The following is a 17,718-nucleotide window of genomic DNA, read 5'->3' as shown; positions in this document are numbered from 1 at the left end:
CTCTCAACATACACATATTATTTATTCTGAGCTCCTTGTAGGAACCCAAATCATCAGAATCTTAAAACTCACAAGCCAAGACTCTGTGGCAAAGAGATTTCCCCAGATGCACAGATATCCCTGAGAAGTCGTACCAATCAAACCACAGCTGCTTCTTGATCCGCTTGTCACCTCTTGAGAGGCAGAGCCTCTTTCCTTGTCTCTGGCCATCAGGCAGCTGGGTATTGTCACTCTTTTTCTACATCTGTCAGGCTCACAGAAATAAAGGCCTAGTTCCCTGGAGTCCTCTCTAGCTAAGTTCTCTATTTAGACCAAGTCCCTGATTAATATTAATAACTAACATTTATATAGATATTAGAGATTATTCATATATTTTATGTAATTAATATAAAGTATTATATATTTTAATAGATTTATCATATAACTATATAACATATAGCAATTATTATGCGCCAGGCACTGTGTTGAGTGGTATAATAACAATTGTTGTCCAGTCTGTTCAGTCTTGTCTAACCCTATTTGAGTTTTTCTTTTTGGCAAAGATATGGGAGTGGTTTGCCATTTCCTTCTCCAGCTCATTTTACAGATGAGGAAACTGAGGCAAACAGGGTGAAGTGACTTGCCCAGGGTCACACAGCTAGTAAGCGTCTGAGGGCAAACGTGACCTCAGGAAGATGAGTCTCCTTGACTTCAGGCCCGGCATTCTATGTACTACACCACTTACCTGTCCCTGATCATAATAACAGCTGACATTTACATAATACTTACTGTATGCCAAACACTGCTAAGCGCTTTACAATTATTATCTCATCTGATCCTCACCTTACCCCTGGAGGTAGGAGCTTTTATTATCCTCATTTTACAGAAAAGGGATCTGAGGCGAACTTATAGTAAATGATACGCTCAGGGTCACATAGCTTGAAGGTATCTGATGCTGAATTAGAACTCAGCTCCTCCTGACTCCAAGCTGGTACTCTATGCACTGTGCCACCTAGCTGCCCCTATTCATACATGATTGCTGGCAGCTGAGTCAGCAGCCACTGATACTGTGGGTGTGGTGCCTGACTTCTGTAATTATAAGAGCTCACATTTATATAACACTTTTAAGGCCTGCAAAGTGCTTTATAAATATTATCTGTGAATCCCCCAAACAACTCTATGAAGTGGGTTCTATTTTTTTTAATTCCCATTTTACAAATGAGGAAACCGAGGCAGAGAAAAGTGAAGTGACTTGCTCAGTCACACAATTAATAAGTGTCCGAGGCTAGATTTGAAGTCAAGTCTTCCTGACTCCAAATTTAGTACTCTATCCACCTGGCTTTCTTTATGAACCACTGATCACTGGAGGAGATCAAGGGAGCCATGGGACTATAAACAGCCAGAAGGAGGCTTCCTTTCTGGCAGATTACTGTTCTGAAACGTTTTCTGCCACCACCTTCACTGCCCCACCCCTCCCCCTTCACTGCATGGTGGATTATCTCGAGCTGTGCGCCACTCCCCCCCCCCCACTGGTGTTCGCCCTCCCAACAGTGCGATAGAAAGGAGCTGAGGACTCCTTCACTGAATCCTTAGATTGCCCGAGTAGTAAGTACTACTTAGAGCAGCAGACCAGGGAGAAATCTTTCATCTGTCGGAAAGTCGGTGACACAATTTATGTTTTTGGTATACCATTCTCTGGGAGGATTATGAAGCAGCAGTGTGAGATCCTCCTCTACCCCCTGCCTTAAACTCCAACAACTCTCAGCATCCTGCAGATCTTCTTGGGGTTACTTGGGGAAGGGTGTTCAAACTAAATGGTGCTTGTGTCCAAAGAACTAATCCATGCCACTTTGCAATCCGAGAAATCTATTCCCCCGAGGGTCTCTAAGGTTGACTTTGTATTTATTTGTATGTGTATGTACTTGAGGAGGCAGCTAGGTGGTGTAGTGGGTACAGCATCGGGCTTGGCGTCAGGAAGAGCTGAATTTAAATCCAGCTCAGACACTTACTACCTGTATGACCCTAGGCAAGTCACTTTGCCCATTTTGCCTCAGTTTCTTTATCTGTAGGATGAGCTAGGGAAGGAAATGGCAAATCACTCCAGTATCTTTGCCAAGAAAATCCCAAATGAGGTCACACAGAGTTAGATATGACTGAAACAACCGAACAGCATATATATGCACACACGTATATATGTATATATACACAGGGGTGTATGGGGTGTTCAGGAGGATTAGCACCTCTAGTGTGAGAGCTTGCTGCTCATCTGCCTTTGGCGTCCACCTGCCATCCAACTCTCACCAAGAAGCTGTAGCATGCGCAGTGGCCACACCCCAGTAAACTGTCTTGGCAGACAGACTAACCCAGGTTGAGGGTAACCAACAGGCCTCAAATGTGTTGGTGCATTAGGGTGATATCTGTTTGAACCATGTGAAGATTTTCCCCTGCAGAATGGGTGGACAAGAACAAATTGTTCCAACGGCCATGAAAGCGACTGAAGGAAGCACCGTGGAGTGTTTAGAGCTTGGTCAGACATCGAAGATGCCCAGGTCATCCACTGCATCCTGGGTCACCACCAGTTGTCCTGACTTTTGACCTGCCATTGGACTTCTATGACTCAGGAAGAGAGAGTAAGGTTGACAAATTTGTGCACCTCTGCCTCACTTAAATCTAGCCCCAAGATGTCACTGGTCCTCTCTGATAATGCAAGACAAACAACAATACACACATATACACAGACATGCACATCTGTATATGTGGAAAGGGAATAAGCATTTACTAAGTGCTTACTATGTGTCAGCGTTGCACAACTAGAAAGTGTTAGGTCTTCCTGTCTCCAGGCCAAGTGCCTAACGTGTGTATATGTGTGCAGACATATTTATATCTATATCTATCCATCTGCCCATTTACCTATCTTCCTTGATAGAATGTGAGGTCCTCAACAGCAGGGACTCTTTCATTTTTGCTTATGTATCCTTAATACTTAACCTGGCATATAATCTGTACTTCATAAATACTTGTTGACCATTAATCAGTAATAACAATTACATACACTGTTCAAACAAAATGGGGCCTGAAATCATAATGGTGTTAAGTGGAGACTGACAGGAAGTTGAGACAATTAGAGTTTCAGTTCTGACTTTTCCTCGACTTAGACCTTGGCATATGGACTCCTGCTGGTCCAGTCTCACTCCGATCCTTGGGGGCTCTTGGTTTTGTAAATTGAAAGGCAAGGAAATATAGTACTACTCATGCCATGCTGTGGTGAATACTGGGTTATTTAAAGTCTAGATGTTCCAGTTTCTTTAGATAAGCCCTCTGGCACTGAACGACCCATAAGCACTTTCTGGTACAAACACACTTGAAATCCCAAACTGGGGTACTCCTTGCCCTGCATCTTCTCCCTCCCATGCCAGGACAAAACACCTCTGGCTTGTAGGGACTGGGAGCAGGGGGCTGGAGGGTGGGGTTGCTGTATGATCTTGTGAGCTTGGCCTCTATGAACTAACCCGTTATGTATTCAGAATAATGTCTTATCATCTTACTCCGAACTCCAATAAATTTCTGTGGCTCCCTATTAGGATTAAATCTAATTGTCTCTGTTAAGCATTTGAAGCTCTTCACAACCCACCTCCCTCTTACTCTTTGCTTCTCTCCACACACTCTTCAGTCTAACCACACTGGCTTACCTGCAGTTCCCACACATGAAACTCCATCTCCAGTCCTCTGCACACACTCTCTCTCATGCCCAGAATGCTCTCCATTCTAACTCTAAATGCCTCTTAGAATCCCTGGCTTGTTTCAAGATTCAATTCCAGCGCTATTTCCTGCAGGAGGCCTTTCCCATTCTCCTCTACTGCTCATGCCCTCTCTTTGAAGGTTATCATCTACTATCTACTGCGTATGTTTTTTATGTACTGATTTGTATAAATGTTATCTTCTACATTAAAATGTCAGCTCCCTGAGGTCAGGGATTATTTTGTATTTTTTTTTGTATCCCTGCCCTTAGAACAGTACCTAAGAAGTTCTTAATAAATGTTGATTGATCATGGTAATGATAATAGCTAACCTCTACATAGCCTGTTTACAATTGCAAAGCTCTTTACATACATTATCTCATTGGAAGTAAGAACATGCAGAGCATAGTGGAAATACTTAGATTTTGGTCACAAAGGGCAGGTGGAAACACACATGGGCTTTCCATGTTGCTGGCACTAGATGGTGATTTCAACCTGTAGTATATGCTATCTTGATGAAACTGGCATAGTGTTAAATGAATCCACCTGGCCACACGAATTGGCCTAGGATCAGAGACGCGTATGACTGGAATTCACATAGGTCTTTTGGTCCGTCTCCATCCTTCTGGGTAGATTTCAATGGAACCCATGCCATATTGGTGCCTACCTGGTTTTTAAAGACAGTTGGCTTCTCAGTGGATATTGTCTACTGGAGTCCTAGGATACAAGGAGACACATTCCTGGGAGACACAGAGGCTGAACTGAGGGAAGTTATTTGAATGGGCTCGGAAGGCAGCTGGCAATAATAATGATAATAGCTAGCATTTATTCAGCATTTTAAGGTTTGTGAAACACTCTGCATGTTATCTCATTTGATTCCTTGTGAGGTAGGTACCAGTATTATTCTTATCTTATAGATGAGGAAACTGGGGCAAGTTGATCTGAGTCCCATATCTAGCAAGTGGGTGAGGATTTGGACAGGTCTTCCTATCCCCAAGTCCAGCATTCTATCCCCTGTGCCACATAGCTTAATCCATGGACTCTCTTATGAGACTGAATTCAAGAATTAACCCCATCTTCCCTGCAGGTTGGAAACCCTGGAAAGGCATTATGCTGCTGTCTGGGCAAAGATACTGGCCAAGCCATGTAACAAAAGGAGCGGAAATTAATTTTTAAAATGTTACCTTTCTGCCACCTGTTAAATCTGTGTTTCTAATCCTTTAATTCCCTAAAATAAGTCCACAGTGATTTAAATTATTATACAATTCCTTTTTTGGGATTATACATTTTAATCACAATTATATGATGAATATTTGATTTGTCACCTAATCAGGAAAAAAAATAATTCCCCAAGAGATGCTTAATAACCATTTAAACTACTAAGGTCCTGATTAGAAAGGGGGATAAGATTGAAGGTGCTACATTGAGTAAACTCGTTCTCCAAGCACCTTTTAACAAGTAAGCTCAGTGGTCGAGAAATGAGCTACAGAGGATTTTCTGTAGAAGAATCTTCTCATTTAGGGAGGCTTTTCTAGGCTTCTTTCTCTGAAACAGCTTCGAAACAACACTGATCCTGTGTTCCTTTTTATCTTTTTCATAAACTTTCCCCAAATCCTGCCATGTCTTAGAAAGGAGCTAAATACAGTTGCTTCCTAGAGGCGAATCTGCTCATAGACACGCATAAACATTGGATGAGAAGTCCTAGAAAGGGTGTACCTCTTTTCTGAATTTTATAATTAACCAAGAGCAAGAGGGCCCTTTAAGACATCTGTCCCTGGGGGAGTAAGAGGAAGAATTTTACTGTATGCCATTTATTATATTTGTTTCTCTCCATCTTTCATATTTTAAGATGATAGTACTGAGAACATGTATGAGGAATGCTGTAGAGAAATGGTGAGATTTATCAGTTGACTGGATATTTGGGGAGACGGAGAATGAAGAGGAAGGCTAGCACTAGAGCTGGGAACCCGGGTGATCAGAAGAAGAGTGGTGTTCTCAACAGTAATGTGGAAATCCATTAGAGAGGGACTTAGGTGGGAAAGATAATGAGTTTTGCTTTGGATATGTTGAGTTTGACACATCTATAGGAATCCACTTTGGAATTCTAATAATCAGTTGGTAATGTGGGACTTCGTTCAGGGGAGAGAATAGGGCTGGGTGTACAGATCTGGGAGTCATTGCCGTAGAGATGATAACCTTTTGGAGCTGTTGAGATCACTAAGTGAGAGTATAAGGAGACATGAAAAGGCATAGGACAGAACTTTAAATGGTACCCACAGTTACAGTCAATAAACATTTATTAAATGCCTTTTCTGTGCCAGGCACTGTGCTAAGCACTGGGGATACAAAAGAAAAAAGAAATAAAAAGGCAGTCCCTGCCTTCAAGGAATTCAAAGTCTAATGGGGGATATGACGAGCAAACAAACATATGCAAACTCTCTCTGTCTCTCTCTCTCTCTCTCTCCATATATATACATATATATATACACACATATCTATACACACATACACATACACATATACAACAGATAAATAGGAAATAATTCATTGACAGAAGGCATTAGAATTCAGAGGGGTTGGGAAAGGCTTCCTGTAGAAGATGGGATTTTAGTTGGGACTTAAAGAAAGGGAAGTCTGTAGGTAGAATTGAGGAAGCTGGGCCTGTGCTTTAGGAAAGTCAGTTTAGTGGATGAATGGAGGATGGACTGGAGTAGAGAGACACTTGAGGAAGGCAGATCCACCACCAGGCTACTGCAATAGTCTCAGAGTAGGGTGATGAGGGCCTGTACTGGGGTGCTGGCAGGGCCAGAGGAGAGAAGGGATGCATTTGAGAGATGTTACAAAGGTGCAATCTGCAGGCCTTGGCAACAGATTGGATATGGTGTATGTGGGGAGAGGGTGACAGATAGTGGAGTTGAGGATGATCCCCAAGTTATGAGCCTGAGGGACTGTGACTGGCTGTGTCATAGATGAAGATACAATAAAGGAGACTAAGAAGAAGTGGCCAGATAGGTAGAAGGAGAACCAAGAGTGAGCAGTCATGAAGGCCTGGAGAGTAGAGAGTATCTGGGGGAAGAATGTGGTCAGTAATGTCAAATATCTACATTAAGTCATATCGTCCATTTGTTTTTCAGTCATGTCTGATTCTTTGTGACTCCATTTGGGGTTTTCTTGATAAAGATACTGGAGTGGTATCATTTCTTTCTCCAGCTCATTTTAAAGATGAGGAACTGAGGCGAATAGGGTTAAGTGACTTGCCCAGGGTCACACAGTTAGGAAGCGTCAGTTTTGAACTCAGGAAGAATGAGTATTCCTGATTTCAAGCCCGGCATGCTATCTACTGCACCACCTTGCTGCTCTACTAAGCCAAATATGTCCTCTCAAAAAAGGAAAATCCAGGTATTTGTAATCATGTTTTTCACACAGGATTTCAGCTTTGGGGATATTCTGTATTCCTTCCAAAGACCACAGAACTAACAGATGCCGTGGCCTTGTGGTAGACTCATGGTATATTTCTCTTATTAAGCATCAGATACGTTATTTTTTCTCTCTGAAATTTAAATTCTGCTCCTACCTCCAATAGAGTTGCCACAATGCCTTTCAACTGATCAGAAAAGCCTGGTCCAATTCAAGTAATATAGCTACACTGCATTTTGTAGGAATTTCCTCCCTCTGCCCTAAAAATCAATCTTTTTTTCAAACATTAATCAAGAATGTTTCACAACTGATTCACTAAGCAGGTAGGGTTTCCCCTGCCCCCACCTTATTGCATAGAGAAACTAAATTATAGATAGATTGAATAGGTTTCCAGTGGTCAGGCACACTCTAGGAACATGGCTCTCTCATGGGCCCCTGAAGCCCCCTCCTTTCTCATTAGCCAAGGAAAGTTATTAATTAACAAGTGTGAAAAATGCCTGAATAGCATCCCTGGATCACGTCAAACCAATTTGGACAGTCAGAAGATGGGAAGGTAGAGAGGAGAAGATCAGTAGGGGGACAATTATATCTAGGCCAAGTCCCTTGGACTTACTCCAATATTACTTCCCCTCACTTAGACCTAGCTTGACTGTCTCAGATAGGGTACTGAGAGCCCAGACAAAGACTCTCCTCATTTCTGACCTATGACAGTCTCTTACTAAACTGCTCATCAGAATTGAAGGGATGAAAACATGAAGGTGAATGGTAAATACTGGGGGAAGGGATTGCTCTGAAATCTACTAAGTTCTGGAAGATGGTACAGCATCACATGCACTAGCTTGTATAAGGACAAATGGAGAAATTGATAAACATTATACTAGTTAGAGGGGTAGCTAGGTGTATCAATAGAGCCCCTGGCCTGGAGTCAGGAAGATTCATCTTCAGGAGTTCAAATCCAGCCTCAGATGCTTCCTAGCTGTGTGACCCTGGGCAAGTCACTTAACCCCGTTGGCCTCAGTTTCCTAATCTGTGAAATGAGCTGGAGAAGGAAATGGCAAACCACTCAAGTATCTTTGCCAAGAAAACCCCAAGTGGGTCACAAAGAGTTGGACACGACTGAAATAACTGAACAACAAAAACAGCAAATACTAGTTAAAATTGAGATCCATCCCTGAACAAAGCTGAAAGCACTAGGTTGCCACAGACTGCTTAAGAGCTTTCCTCTGGGAGATAAATATTCTGCAGCGTTTGGGTGACATGACCACTGGAACAACAAGGTGAAATACATAAACAGGATCTTTCTGGTGGCCTCACATTAGTTCCTGCTTTCTTGTCTATCTTACAGCAACAGTGGACCAATGATCATTAGGCCCCATCGCTGCCCCAAAACAAAAACAAAAAATAGTTAATAATGTCAAAAATGTCAAATACATCCATTAAGTCAAAAATCTTATCTCAAAAAGGGAAATCCATGTACCTGTAACCATGTTGTTCCCATGGGATTTCAGCTTTGCGGATGTTCTGCATTCCTTCCAAAGACCAGAGAACTAACAGATACCATGGCTGGGTGCTAGACTCATGGCACGCTTCTCTTGTTAAGCATCAGATATATTATCTTTCTCTCTGGGATTTAATTTCTGCTTCTACCTCCAACTAAAGTTGCCACAAGGCCTTTGAACTGAATAGAAAAACCAAGTCCAATTCAATTAAGATAGCTCTACTGCCTTTTGTGGCAATTTTCTGGGGCCCTGGAGCAGCCTTTCCTCCAGGCTGCCAGACTGGGCAATGGGGAGCCAGGGTGAAGAATTTTCAGTCGCCCTAACAGGAAGTCTGGGCACTGTTGCCCCTGTTCTTACGGACATGCCTAAGCTATCCACCTACTTAGAACTTAGAGATGCGAAGATGAAAATTAAGTTCCCATGATTAGTTTCATATGGAAAGAGCCCCCTTGGTTTCTTTTCATAGCTGTCGTTATTTATATTTGAAAAAAAAAAACCTAAACACAAAACAATAGAGGAATGGATGAATACCGTGTTAAGCATCCTGGATAGAGTGTTGGATTTAGAATCAAGAAGACCTGAGTTCCAATCCTGCCCAACACTTTCCAGCTATGTAACCCTGGGTAAATCACCTTATTTTTCTCAGCTCTCATTTTTCTCATCTGTAAAATGGGGATGATAATAGCAATGACCTTTTAGGGTCGTTGTGAGGATCAAATGAGATAACATATTTAAAGCGCTTACAACGCTTTAAGGTTATACAAATGCCATTAAAATACGATAGGGAATTATAAAACAATTAAGATGGACAAGTACACGAATTACAAAGAAATTTGGAAAATTGCTTTTTGACATTTTACAAAGCCCTCAAAAAGCAGAAACGGAAGGAGAACACAATAACTGGAGTTGTATAAGGAAAAATGAGCAAGAATGCATAGACTGATGTGGTCCTAGAATAGATTGAAAAAGTGAGAGATGACACAGTAACATTTACAGCTCTCTTTTATCAGGCTGGACTGGCCTAATCTGGTTGAAACTGACCATTTCTAATTTTAAAAAATAGTCCTTGGGCTTCAACTCAATGCTGTTATATGGAGAGAAATATTTATTTAGAATACTGGAAAGTGAAAGAAAGAGGAAGAGGAGAAATGGGAAAAATGAGAGGCCTTCATGATAGCGAGCAAAGTCGAAGACTTTTAAGTCTTAAGCCTGGGAGATGTTTGGAAATAGAAACAGGGAAGAAAAATGTCTTCTTTTCTCCCTCCTCATTCAGGTAACGTAAGACACGATTTAATGATTATTAGTTGTTATTGTTTTCTGGACCTGTAATTTCATAGGGAATTCCCATTGTGGAATTTCATCCACTGATGCAGATCAAGCACTCATCTGTAATATATCAACCAACTAATTAATTAATCAATAAGCATTTATTAAGAGCCTTCTATGTGCCAGGCACCATGCTAGGCACTAGGGATGTGAATACAAAGAATGAAACAATCCCTACTAGGAGCTTTACATCCTAAGTCTGATAGCCTTATGATATCAGAGCTGTTTTTCTGTTTCTTATATAGGACATAACCATTTCCCACCTTTATTTCCTTTCCACTGGATGTCCCCTGTGCCTGGAATAGACACCTTCCTCACTCCAAACTCAGAGGGTCTCTTTCTTTTAAGTGATTTGCCCATGGTCAGTAATATGTGTAAAAGACAATACTTGAACACAGGTCTTCCTGACACCAAGGTCGACCCCTCCATCCACTACACCATACTGTGTCCAATTATATTTCATTAACAAGTCGATTTAGAGAGAAGTTTCCTACCAATGCTCCCTCAAATCACAGGTTATCCCGAGATATAATAGTTGCTTTAACAATGTCACATCAGCCCTAAGGATGTGTGTGTGTGTGTGTGTGTGTGTGTGTGTGTGTGTGTATCTCAGATAAGGTCTCCTGAGAGATAGAAGGCCATTAGCTTGGAAACACTCAGTCCAAGAGTTATAAGAGCAAAGAAGACAGAGAGATTTTGGAGGACTGGTATTTAAAGGCCAGACGGTCTATCCAAGCTTACTATACCTTCCAGTTACCACTTTTAGAGGGAATGTACACCCCTTTTCTTCCCCCCTTCCCCCAGCTGTGATGAACTATACAACTCACACCTCTGACTTGGTGGTGATAATTAAATATTATCTGCCTGTCACTTGGCACACATGTTGTGTGTGTTCTCAGACTTTAATGAGCTGGTATTTGTCTCCTGTAAGCAAAAATATTTCTTTGAGCCTCTTGTTTTTTTCAAATTGGGGTGAGCAGTTCAAGTGAAGACTTCATGCTATTTTTAAAAAAAGCCTGCTTCCTAGCAAGTCTTATCTAAAGAAAACTGCTCCTATTAAGGGCCCATGGAGAGCAAAGAGATTTTCATGAAGGACTATTTCATAGGTTCATAAACGTAGAGCTAGAAGCACCTTAGATGTGATCTTGTCCAAATTCCTCATTTTCTAGATGAAGAAACTTGTCCTGGAGAGGTCGAGTCACTCGATCAAAACCATACAAGTAGCAGGATTAGGATTTGAACCTGGGTCTTCTGGCTTCAAATCCAGCCCTCTTTGTCCTGTACCACTTTTCAGATATTATGGTCAGCTTTCAGAGCCCAGTACTATTTATGTAAATGGCAGGTGCTTAACATATGCCTGTCAAATGAATGTTGAAGGAATGGCATTTCTTTCATGTTTATTGTTAAGATTCAAAGGGTAGAGGAGAGCAAGGGGGCAAAGTGGTCGAAGAGGCCAAAACAAAGATAGAGGGCAGTATTTTTCTGTTGTTTAGAGGATCGAAAGGTCTCTCTTCTTTCTCTCCCTTCCCCTACTTAAAAAATTAATCTTTTACACTGAGAACTAGTTAAAAATAAACAACCACACTACAAAGCAGTGTTAGATAGAAAAGCAGTTTGCCTTTTTTTACGTTCTCCTTCTTGAAGTGTGCTCTATTATTTTCCCCATTCACGAGATTTATAACCAATGCATTCTTTGCAGCTGTTCCTGGAGCTGCATTCAGGTTCGGCATGGGCACTCTCTCAGTCACACAGCCAGGTTTATAGACCAATACAGTCTTTCATGAATAGCTCATAAATCAGAATTGGGGCTACTGCAGAGTTTCCCAAAAAAAGATATAATTAGGGTGCTATAGGACTGGGTTCAGACTGGATGACAAGCAGTTTTAATATTTATCAATAAATGGCAAAGTGCTTAGCACCCCACCTAAGGATGTAATTAACCACAGAACAGAGAATCTGAGCCCTGGATTTGCCTTATAAAGAAGGCACTCAGTTTAATTGAGAATTGCTTGTGTCAGGTGAGAGAGAGAGTCTGTGTCTACCTCTCTCACCTGACATAACAATTAACTGGGAGTTTCTTTTTATAAACATTGTGTGGCTCCTTTTTCTATGTGGTTAATTACTTCCTTGGGAGGTTTCCTTTAATACTTCCCATAACAAGGCCATTATTGTCTTTAGCATAATCACTGGCTCATTTGCTTTTGTGCCCTTCCTTTGCCTTGCTCTCATTTTGACTCTGCCTCTGGAAGCTAAGAGCAGCTGCTGTGTGTAGTCTTCCCTTCCATCCCCTCCTCCCCCCACACACTGCTAGTGCTTAGGGCTGGAGACCAGTGTCATCAAACTTTGAGAGCCTTCTCTCCCTCTCCCTCTCTCCCTCTCTTACTCCCCACCCCTTCCTTCCTTCCTTCCTTCCTTCCTTCCTTCCTTCCTTCCTTCCTTCCTTCCTTCCTTCCTTCCTTCCTTCCTTCCTTCCTTCCTTCCTTCCTTCCTTCCTTCCTCCCTCCCTCCCTCCCTCCCTCCTTCCTTCCTTCCTTCCTTCCTTCCTTCCTTCCTTTTTTCCCTTCCTTCCTTCCTTCCCCCCCATGGAGGACAAGAGTCATGTAGTCATGCATGAGTATGGAACAGTGGACAGGGTATTGAACTATGAGTCAGGAAGACCTGGGTTTAAATATCACCTCAGACACCATTTAAAATGTGAGCTGGGCTGGGCAAACTACTTTACTTCTTTGGTTCTCAGTTTTTTCCATCTGTAAAATGGGTTTAAACTGGATGGCCTCAAAGATCCCTTCTAATTCTAAATCTAGAATCTTATGAAACTGACAGTTTTAGAGTCTCCATTGTGAAACCTAACATTCTATTCTTCTCCCCTCTCCCCCCCCCACTCCTTTCCCCCCTGCCCCCCCCCTCCAGTCCCAAGCTCTTCCAGTGCTACAGTAGATGCCCAGGCTGGGGAAGGGAACCAACCCAACACCTACAAGGTTATCACTACTCAATTGTTGTACTTAGTGAAACAAACAGGAATAAGAAAATAAAATAAAACACACACACACACACACACACACACACACACACACACACACGACTCCTGGGTAGGAAAGTGCCAGGATTTTGACTTTACTTCAGGAAAGAGAAAATATTGCAATAATGCGAGTGTGAGTGCTAAGCGTGGCACTTTGAAATCCTATGAAAACTCAAAGCAAAAATAAAATAAGAAAAATAAAAAACTGCCATTTGCCGGGTCAGGACACAAATAGATTCATGATTAATGGATGTTACGTAGAACTAGGAAATTAGGAGAGTTCACTTATGTTGAACAACACCCCAGGTCCTCTCTGTTAGCAAGAGGAAAAACTTTGATCCAACTTAGTAGTGCCCTGCTGAGGATCAGATTATCTGGGCCTGGAACCTTCTTGGGAGCTGTGAATATTCCTGCCTTCCCCTTTGATCCAGTCAACATGGGATTGGCGGGACAGGGCAGGTTCAGGACTAAGGCCAACTCGTGACCTCCCTCTCATCTGAAATGCACGGCACCAAAAGGTCTGTCAGAATCGGCCGTTCGGTAGACGATGTCAGGGACTCTTGTGACGGTGGCTGTTTGAATATCTGAAGGCAGCATCAAGCCCTCTGTCACCCCAAGCTGCCTTCGATGGGAGCCCACATCAGCACTGGGATGCCATGTTCACCATCTAATTTGTTTCAAAGGAAATGTTACAACAACATTTGACAATAGTATAGGAGAGGTCTTTCAGTAGTAAAATGACTCATGACTAAAGTACATACAACCCTCTGTTCTTGAGGGACTGGGAATTGGAAGACTTTTTGCTCACCTCCCTCATTATCCTTGTTATCGGCACAGGAGGTTTCCATGGCAACGTTGCATCCGGGCCCTCTCCAGCCGGTCTGGCAGACACACTGCCAGCTGTTCTGACCGAGTGTGCATCTCCCATTGCCACTGCACAAATCGGGGCAGCCATCTGGTTGAAGAAATGAAGAAGATAAGTACGAGGGACACAGATCCGCACAACAAATCTGAGGGCCATGCAAAGGGAGGACCAAGTCACTGTACATTCACGGGGCCATCCTCGGAGGTAGAGGGTGGGGAGGAGATAATGTCCATCTTAGAGTCTGGGGAAGCGGGTTCCACATGCAGCAGGGAGCACATGAAGGGGGATACGCACCATTGAGATCTGCTGCCACTGCCCTATGTGATTGCTTCTGTCTGAACTTTCCGAACATATGGAGTTCGACAGTTCATTCCAGAAAACAAAAACCAGTTCTGAATGGATAGTCTATCTAGTTGAGGATTTTTTTTGAACCAGTGTCTCAGTTTGGACACTGTCTTGATTTTTTTTTGTTTTGCATTATTAGAGAAGTGCCCTCTGCAGAAGGGGAAAAATATTCCTTTCAACTAAGGATGGCAAAGTGCCCTCTCCATCTTTCAGAATTCTAAAGATATATTTACATATAATTATCACAGGCTTCTCATGACTGAGAACCGGATTAGTCTGCTGAGCTATTTTCACATTCTGTCTCTTTTAATATTAAGTTTTAATGGGTACTTTAAAAAGTTGGCTACTTATCACTCAACCTATTTATGGCAGGGTTTAAAATACTGAATTATATGAAAGCTGAAGCCTGAGAAATTTCCCAAGTGCATAAATGTTCAATGAGTGAGGTGAATGTTTTTGTTTTTTTGGGTTTGGGGGGGTTTGTTTGTTTTTGGCCATTGGGGGGTGAGATCAACATTCTGCCTCCTTTCCCTCACGCACTTACAGAATGTGCACTGAATGTCACTGAAATGACTGAACCTGTCCCTCTACTAAGCTGAGACACAGCATGGGTCCCGGGGTGCAGACAAAGTGAGGGATAGCACCAGGCACTGTAGCCTAATGGAAGAATTCTCTTGGGCAAAGGGGTAATAATCCCCTTCTGACCCGAGGAGACAAACAGGAGAGTTGGTATCACAGATTCACACCCACAAGGTCCTGATGCTAACAAGAAGTTCTACACGTGTTTCTCCTCAGTATGACTGTGTACTAATGGTCATTGATTGGGCTGTCACTGACAAAGCAAATTCCCCTGAAATAATTTTATATATACCAAAGAGAAGAATGAATTGGACAATGGAGGAGAGATGGAGAGTTTGCATAGAGGATTGAGTCAAGATGGCCAACCTGAAACAGGCCTACACTAATTGCTCTAGAAAAATTAAAAAAAAAAGCATGGTGCTGTTAAATCAATTTTCCTCATCAAGACTAAGTATGGGTTTGCTAAACAATCCTCCTCTCTTGTCTTAAGGGTCAGAGAGACAATAAAACCAATATATGACTCTATCCCCAAATTCAAAGGGCTCTTTCAAAATGGCCTGGGATTCCAGCAAACTTTTTCTTCCTATTTAAGTCTTGCTCTGTCCTAAGACTCTCCTGGTTCTATCCAGCTGGAGGTAGGAGAGAGAATGCACAGCAGTAGCCACTCCCAATAGAGAATAAGACAAACAATAGAGGAGAGAAAAGTATACCTGGTGTGGTAGAGGGAATGCACTTGGGGAAGACCGAAGAAGGAAATGGAGGTGCCACGGGTAAGGGATACATTTAACTGCAGCAGCATTCTGCCCTCAGCTAAGAATGCACAGGCATGCACAAATACTCCCTAATGAGTCTTCCCCAAGCCATTATGACTTTTCTTACTAATGGAGAAACTAAGGCAGAGAGGAGCTAAGCAACTTCTTCAAATTATGTATGGCAAAAGAAAAGGGGGAGAGCAGCTTTAGAAATAAGAACTGCAGTTATTTCTGCAGGTGTAAGAAGGTGTAATCTCATTAAATGAAAATAAATGAATTTTCACTATTCTAAGATGGAGGGGAAAAAAGGCATTCAACCAGTCTCAAATTATCTCCAGCTTTCTGGTTTCAAAAGGTATGGTTACTAGAACATAAGAAACACCCTAACTTCCAACATGTTGAATACCTTGGTAACTACTGTGGGTGTGAATTATCTTGCCCCTTTGAGGTGTCATGTTTTCTGAATTAAAACAGGAATAAAAGTATCATAGAAGGGTTCATTGTAGAGCAAGCCCAAGTTTGTAATGTAAAATTTAAATTCACAATCAATACTAGCCTGTCTGCCAGAGATACGCACTCAAAATGTGTGTATGCCTGGGTTGGGTAGCTTTTCCCCTCCTTTCCATTTTTTTCCCTTTGACCAACCAAAGTGAGATAAACAGATCACAGTAGCAGGTTTTCTCCACATCATATGAGCAAGATGAAAACATGAACAGTGGGAAGCTGGCAAATCTCTGAAAAGTATCAGGGCAGCTGGGAATTAATGGACATGACTTTGCTTTTAGCTTGAAGACTGAAGAAAGCAGCCCCAGTAGGTGCGTGGAGTTGCTAGGCAACCCCACGCTACCCCTGGCACAAGTTCATTCTGTTGGTGGCCTTCAGAAGAGACGATGTGTTGTGTTTGTAAAATGCAAAGCCAGCTTTCTCTTAAGGAAAAACAAAATGTAAGAAGTAATTAGTCTACAGGGCAAGTGGGCAACTGGGCTGTTATTCCCTCTGGAGAGGATTTGAAAGTCAGAATTGGACTTGGGTTTCTAGGATGTGAACTTGGAGGGTCAGAACTGTTGGCTGGGTAAACCAACAAGCCTACAGGGTGGAGTCCTCTGGGACAGGGTTGTTGACCACATAGACCACAGAGTATTTTTCAAAGTCAGTCCCGTGTTTGATGCCAGCTCTGTGTCTAAAGCACATGGAGCCTTCTGGGAGGCTCCAAACACTGGTTTAGACATGGAGCAGGTAACATGGGACTAATGGCACTTTAGCTACTCTGCTTGGCCTCTGCTTAGAAAACTCTGTCTAGACTAGAAAGAAGATAGTGGGACCTCTCCACAGATTCCATCTCTCTTTCTGCCTCTCTGGAGGAATTGCTAACTATAGCAATGATGCTGGGGGTAGAGCCAACTCCACCTTATCTGACAGCCTATCAATCCATAGGGGGTTCAATACAATACTGGACTTCGGTGACCAAGGAAGTAAGAGGTTCTATGTTGAACACCTTCTACCTTCTGCATCCTTGTTAACAGAAAAAAGCAATTCCAATAGCCCATTCCTTCCCCTCTCCTCCCATCCACCCCCGGTTACAGATCAGAGTTGAATGAATCACTACCAAATTCTAGTCACTTAAAAAAACCTGTTTGTCAACAATTTTCAAGCAGGAAGGCTTTTTGCTTTAAAAAAAGTCATACTAAAGCAAAATAATGTCTATGGTGCAGTGAAAGGGGAGCACACATACACTTGAAGAAAGCTATAATTACCATAAAAGGTTCTTCTAAAAAGGAATGTTCTACCATGTTCAGCAATTTAGAGGTAGAAATAAATGGCTAATATTGCATAAGGGATGTGAAGAGAGAAAGGATTTTAACATTCAGAATCAAATGCAACTTGGAAAAGCTCGGGAGATAATACCTACTTCAAAAAGAAAAGCAAGGAAGTGGATGAAGGGAAAAAATACAAAACAAACTGAAAATCAACACAAACAGACTGAATGAACAAACCGCTGGAGTAATGAGAAATACCTACTTGGTGCTAGAGACAGACCATCATAAGAATCCAATTTAATACCCCAGATCAATGCTTTGAAAAAGAGGCTGTTCTGAGTTAGGGGAAAGCGACTTGCCTTGACATTTCATCGATTCTTTCTGGTCCATGGTGTGGCCTTGGCAACCATTTCAGGCATATCTCTGCCCTCCCTTCAGCTAGA

General features: G+C 42.2%; 1 protein-coding gene across 1 annotated transcript in view; it reads right to left on the bottom strand.

Annotated features, from left to right (window-relative positions):
* The window catches only part of TENM2 (teneurin transmembrane protein 2), a 1,009,006-nt gene that overhangs the window by 69,336 nt on the left and 921,952 nt on the right, over positions 1–17,718 (bottom strand). Inside the window, exon 13 of the mRNA XM_036751277.1 lies at positions 13,786–13,932. Within this exon, the coding sequence (XP_036607172.1) occupies positions 13,786–13,932 (147 nt within the window). The remainder of the gene's footprint in view (positions 1–13,785; positions 13,933–17,718) is intronic.

This window comes from Trichosurus vulpecula, chromosome 3, assembly GCF_011100635.1.
Source record: "Trichosurus vulpecula isolate mTriVul1 chromosome 3, mTriVul1.pri, whole genome shotgun sequence".
In the NCBI taxonomy this organism is placed as follows: Eukaryota; Metazoa; Chordata; class Mammalia; order Diprotodontia; family Phalangeridae; genus Trichosurus; species Trichosurus vulpecula.
This window is presented reverse-complemented; position numbering and strand designations above follow the sequence as displayed.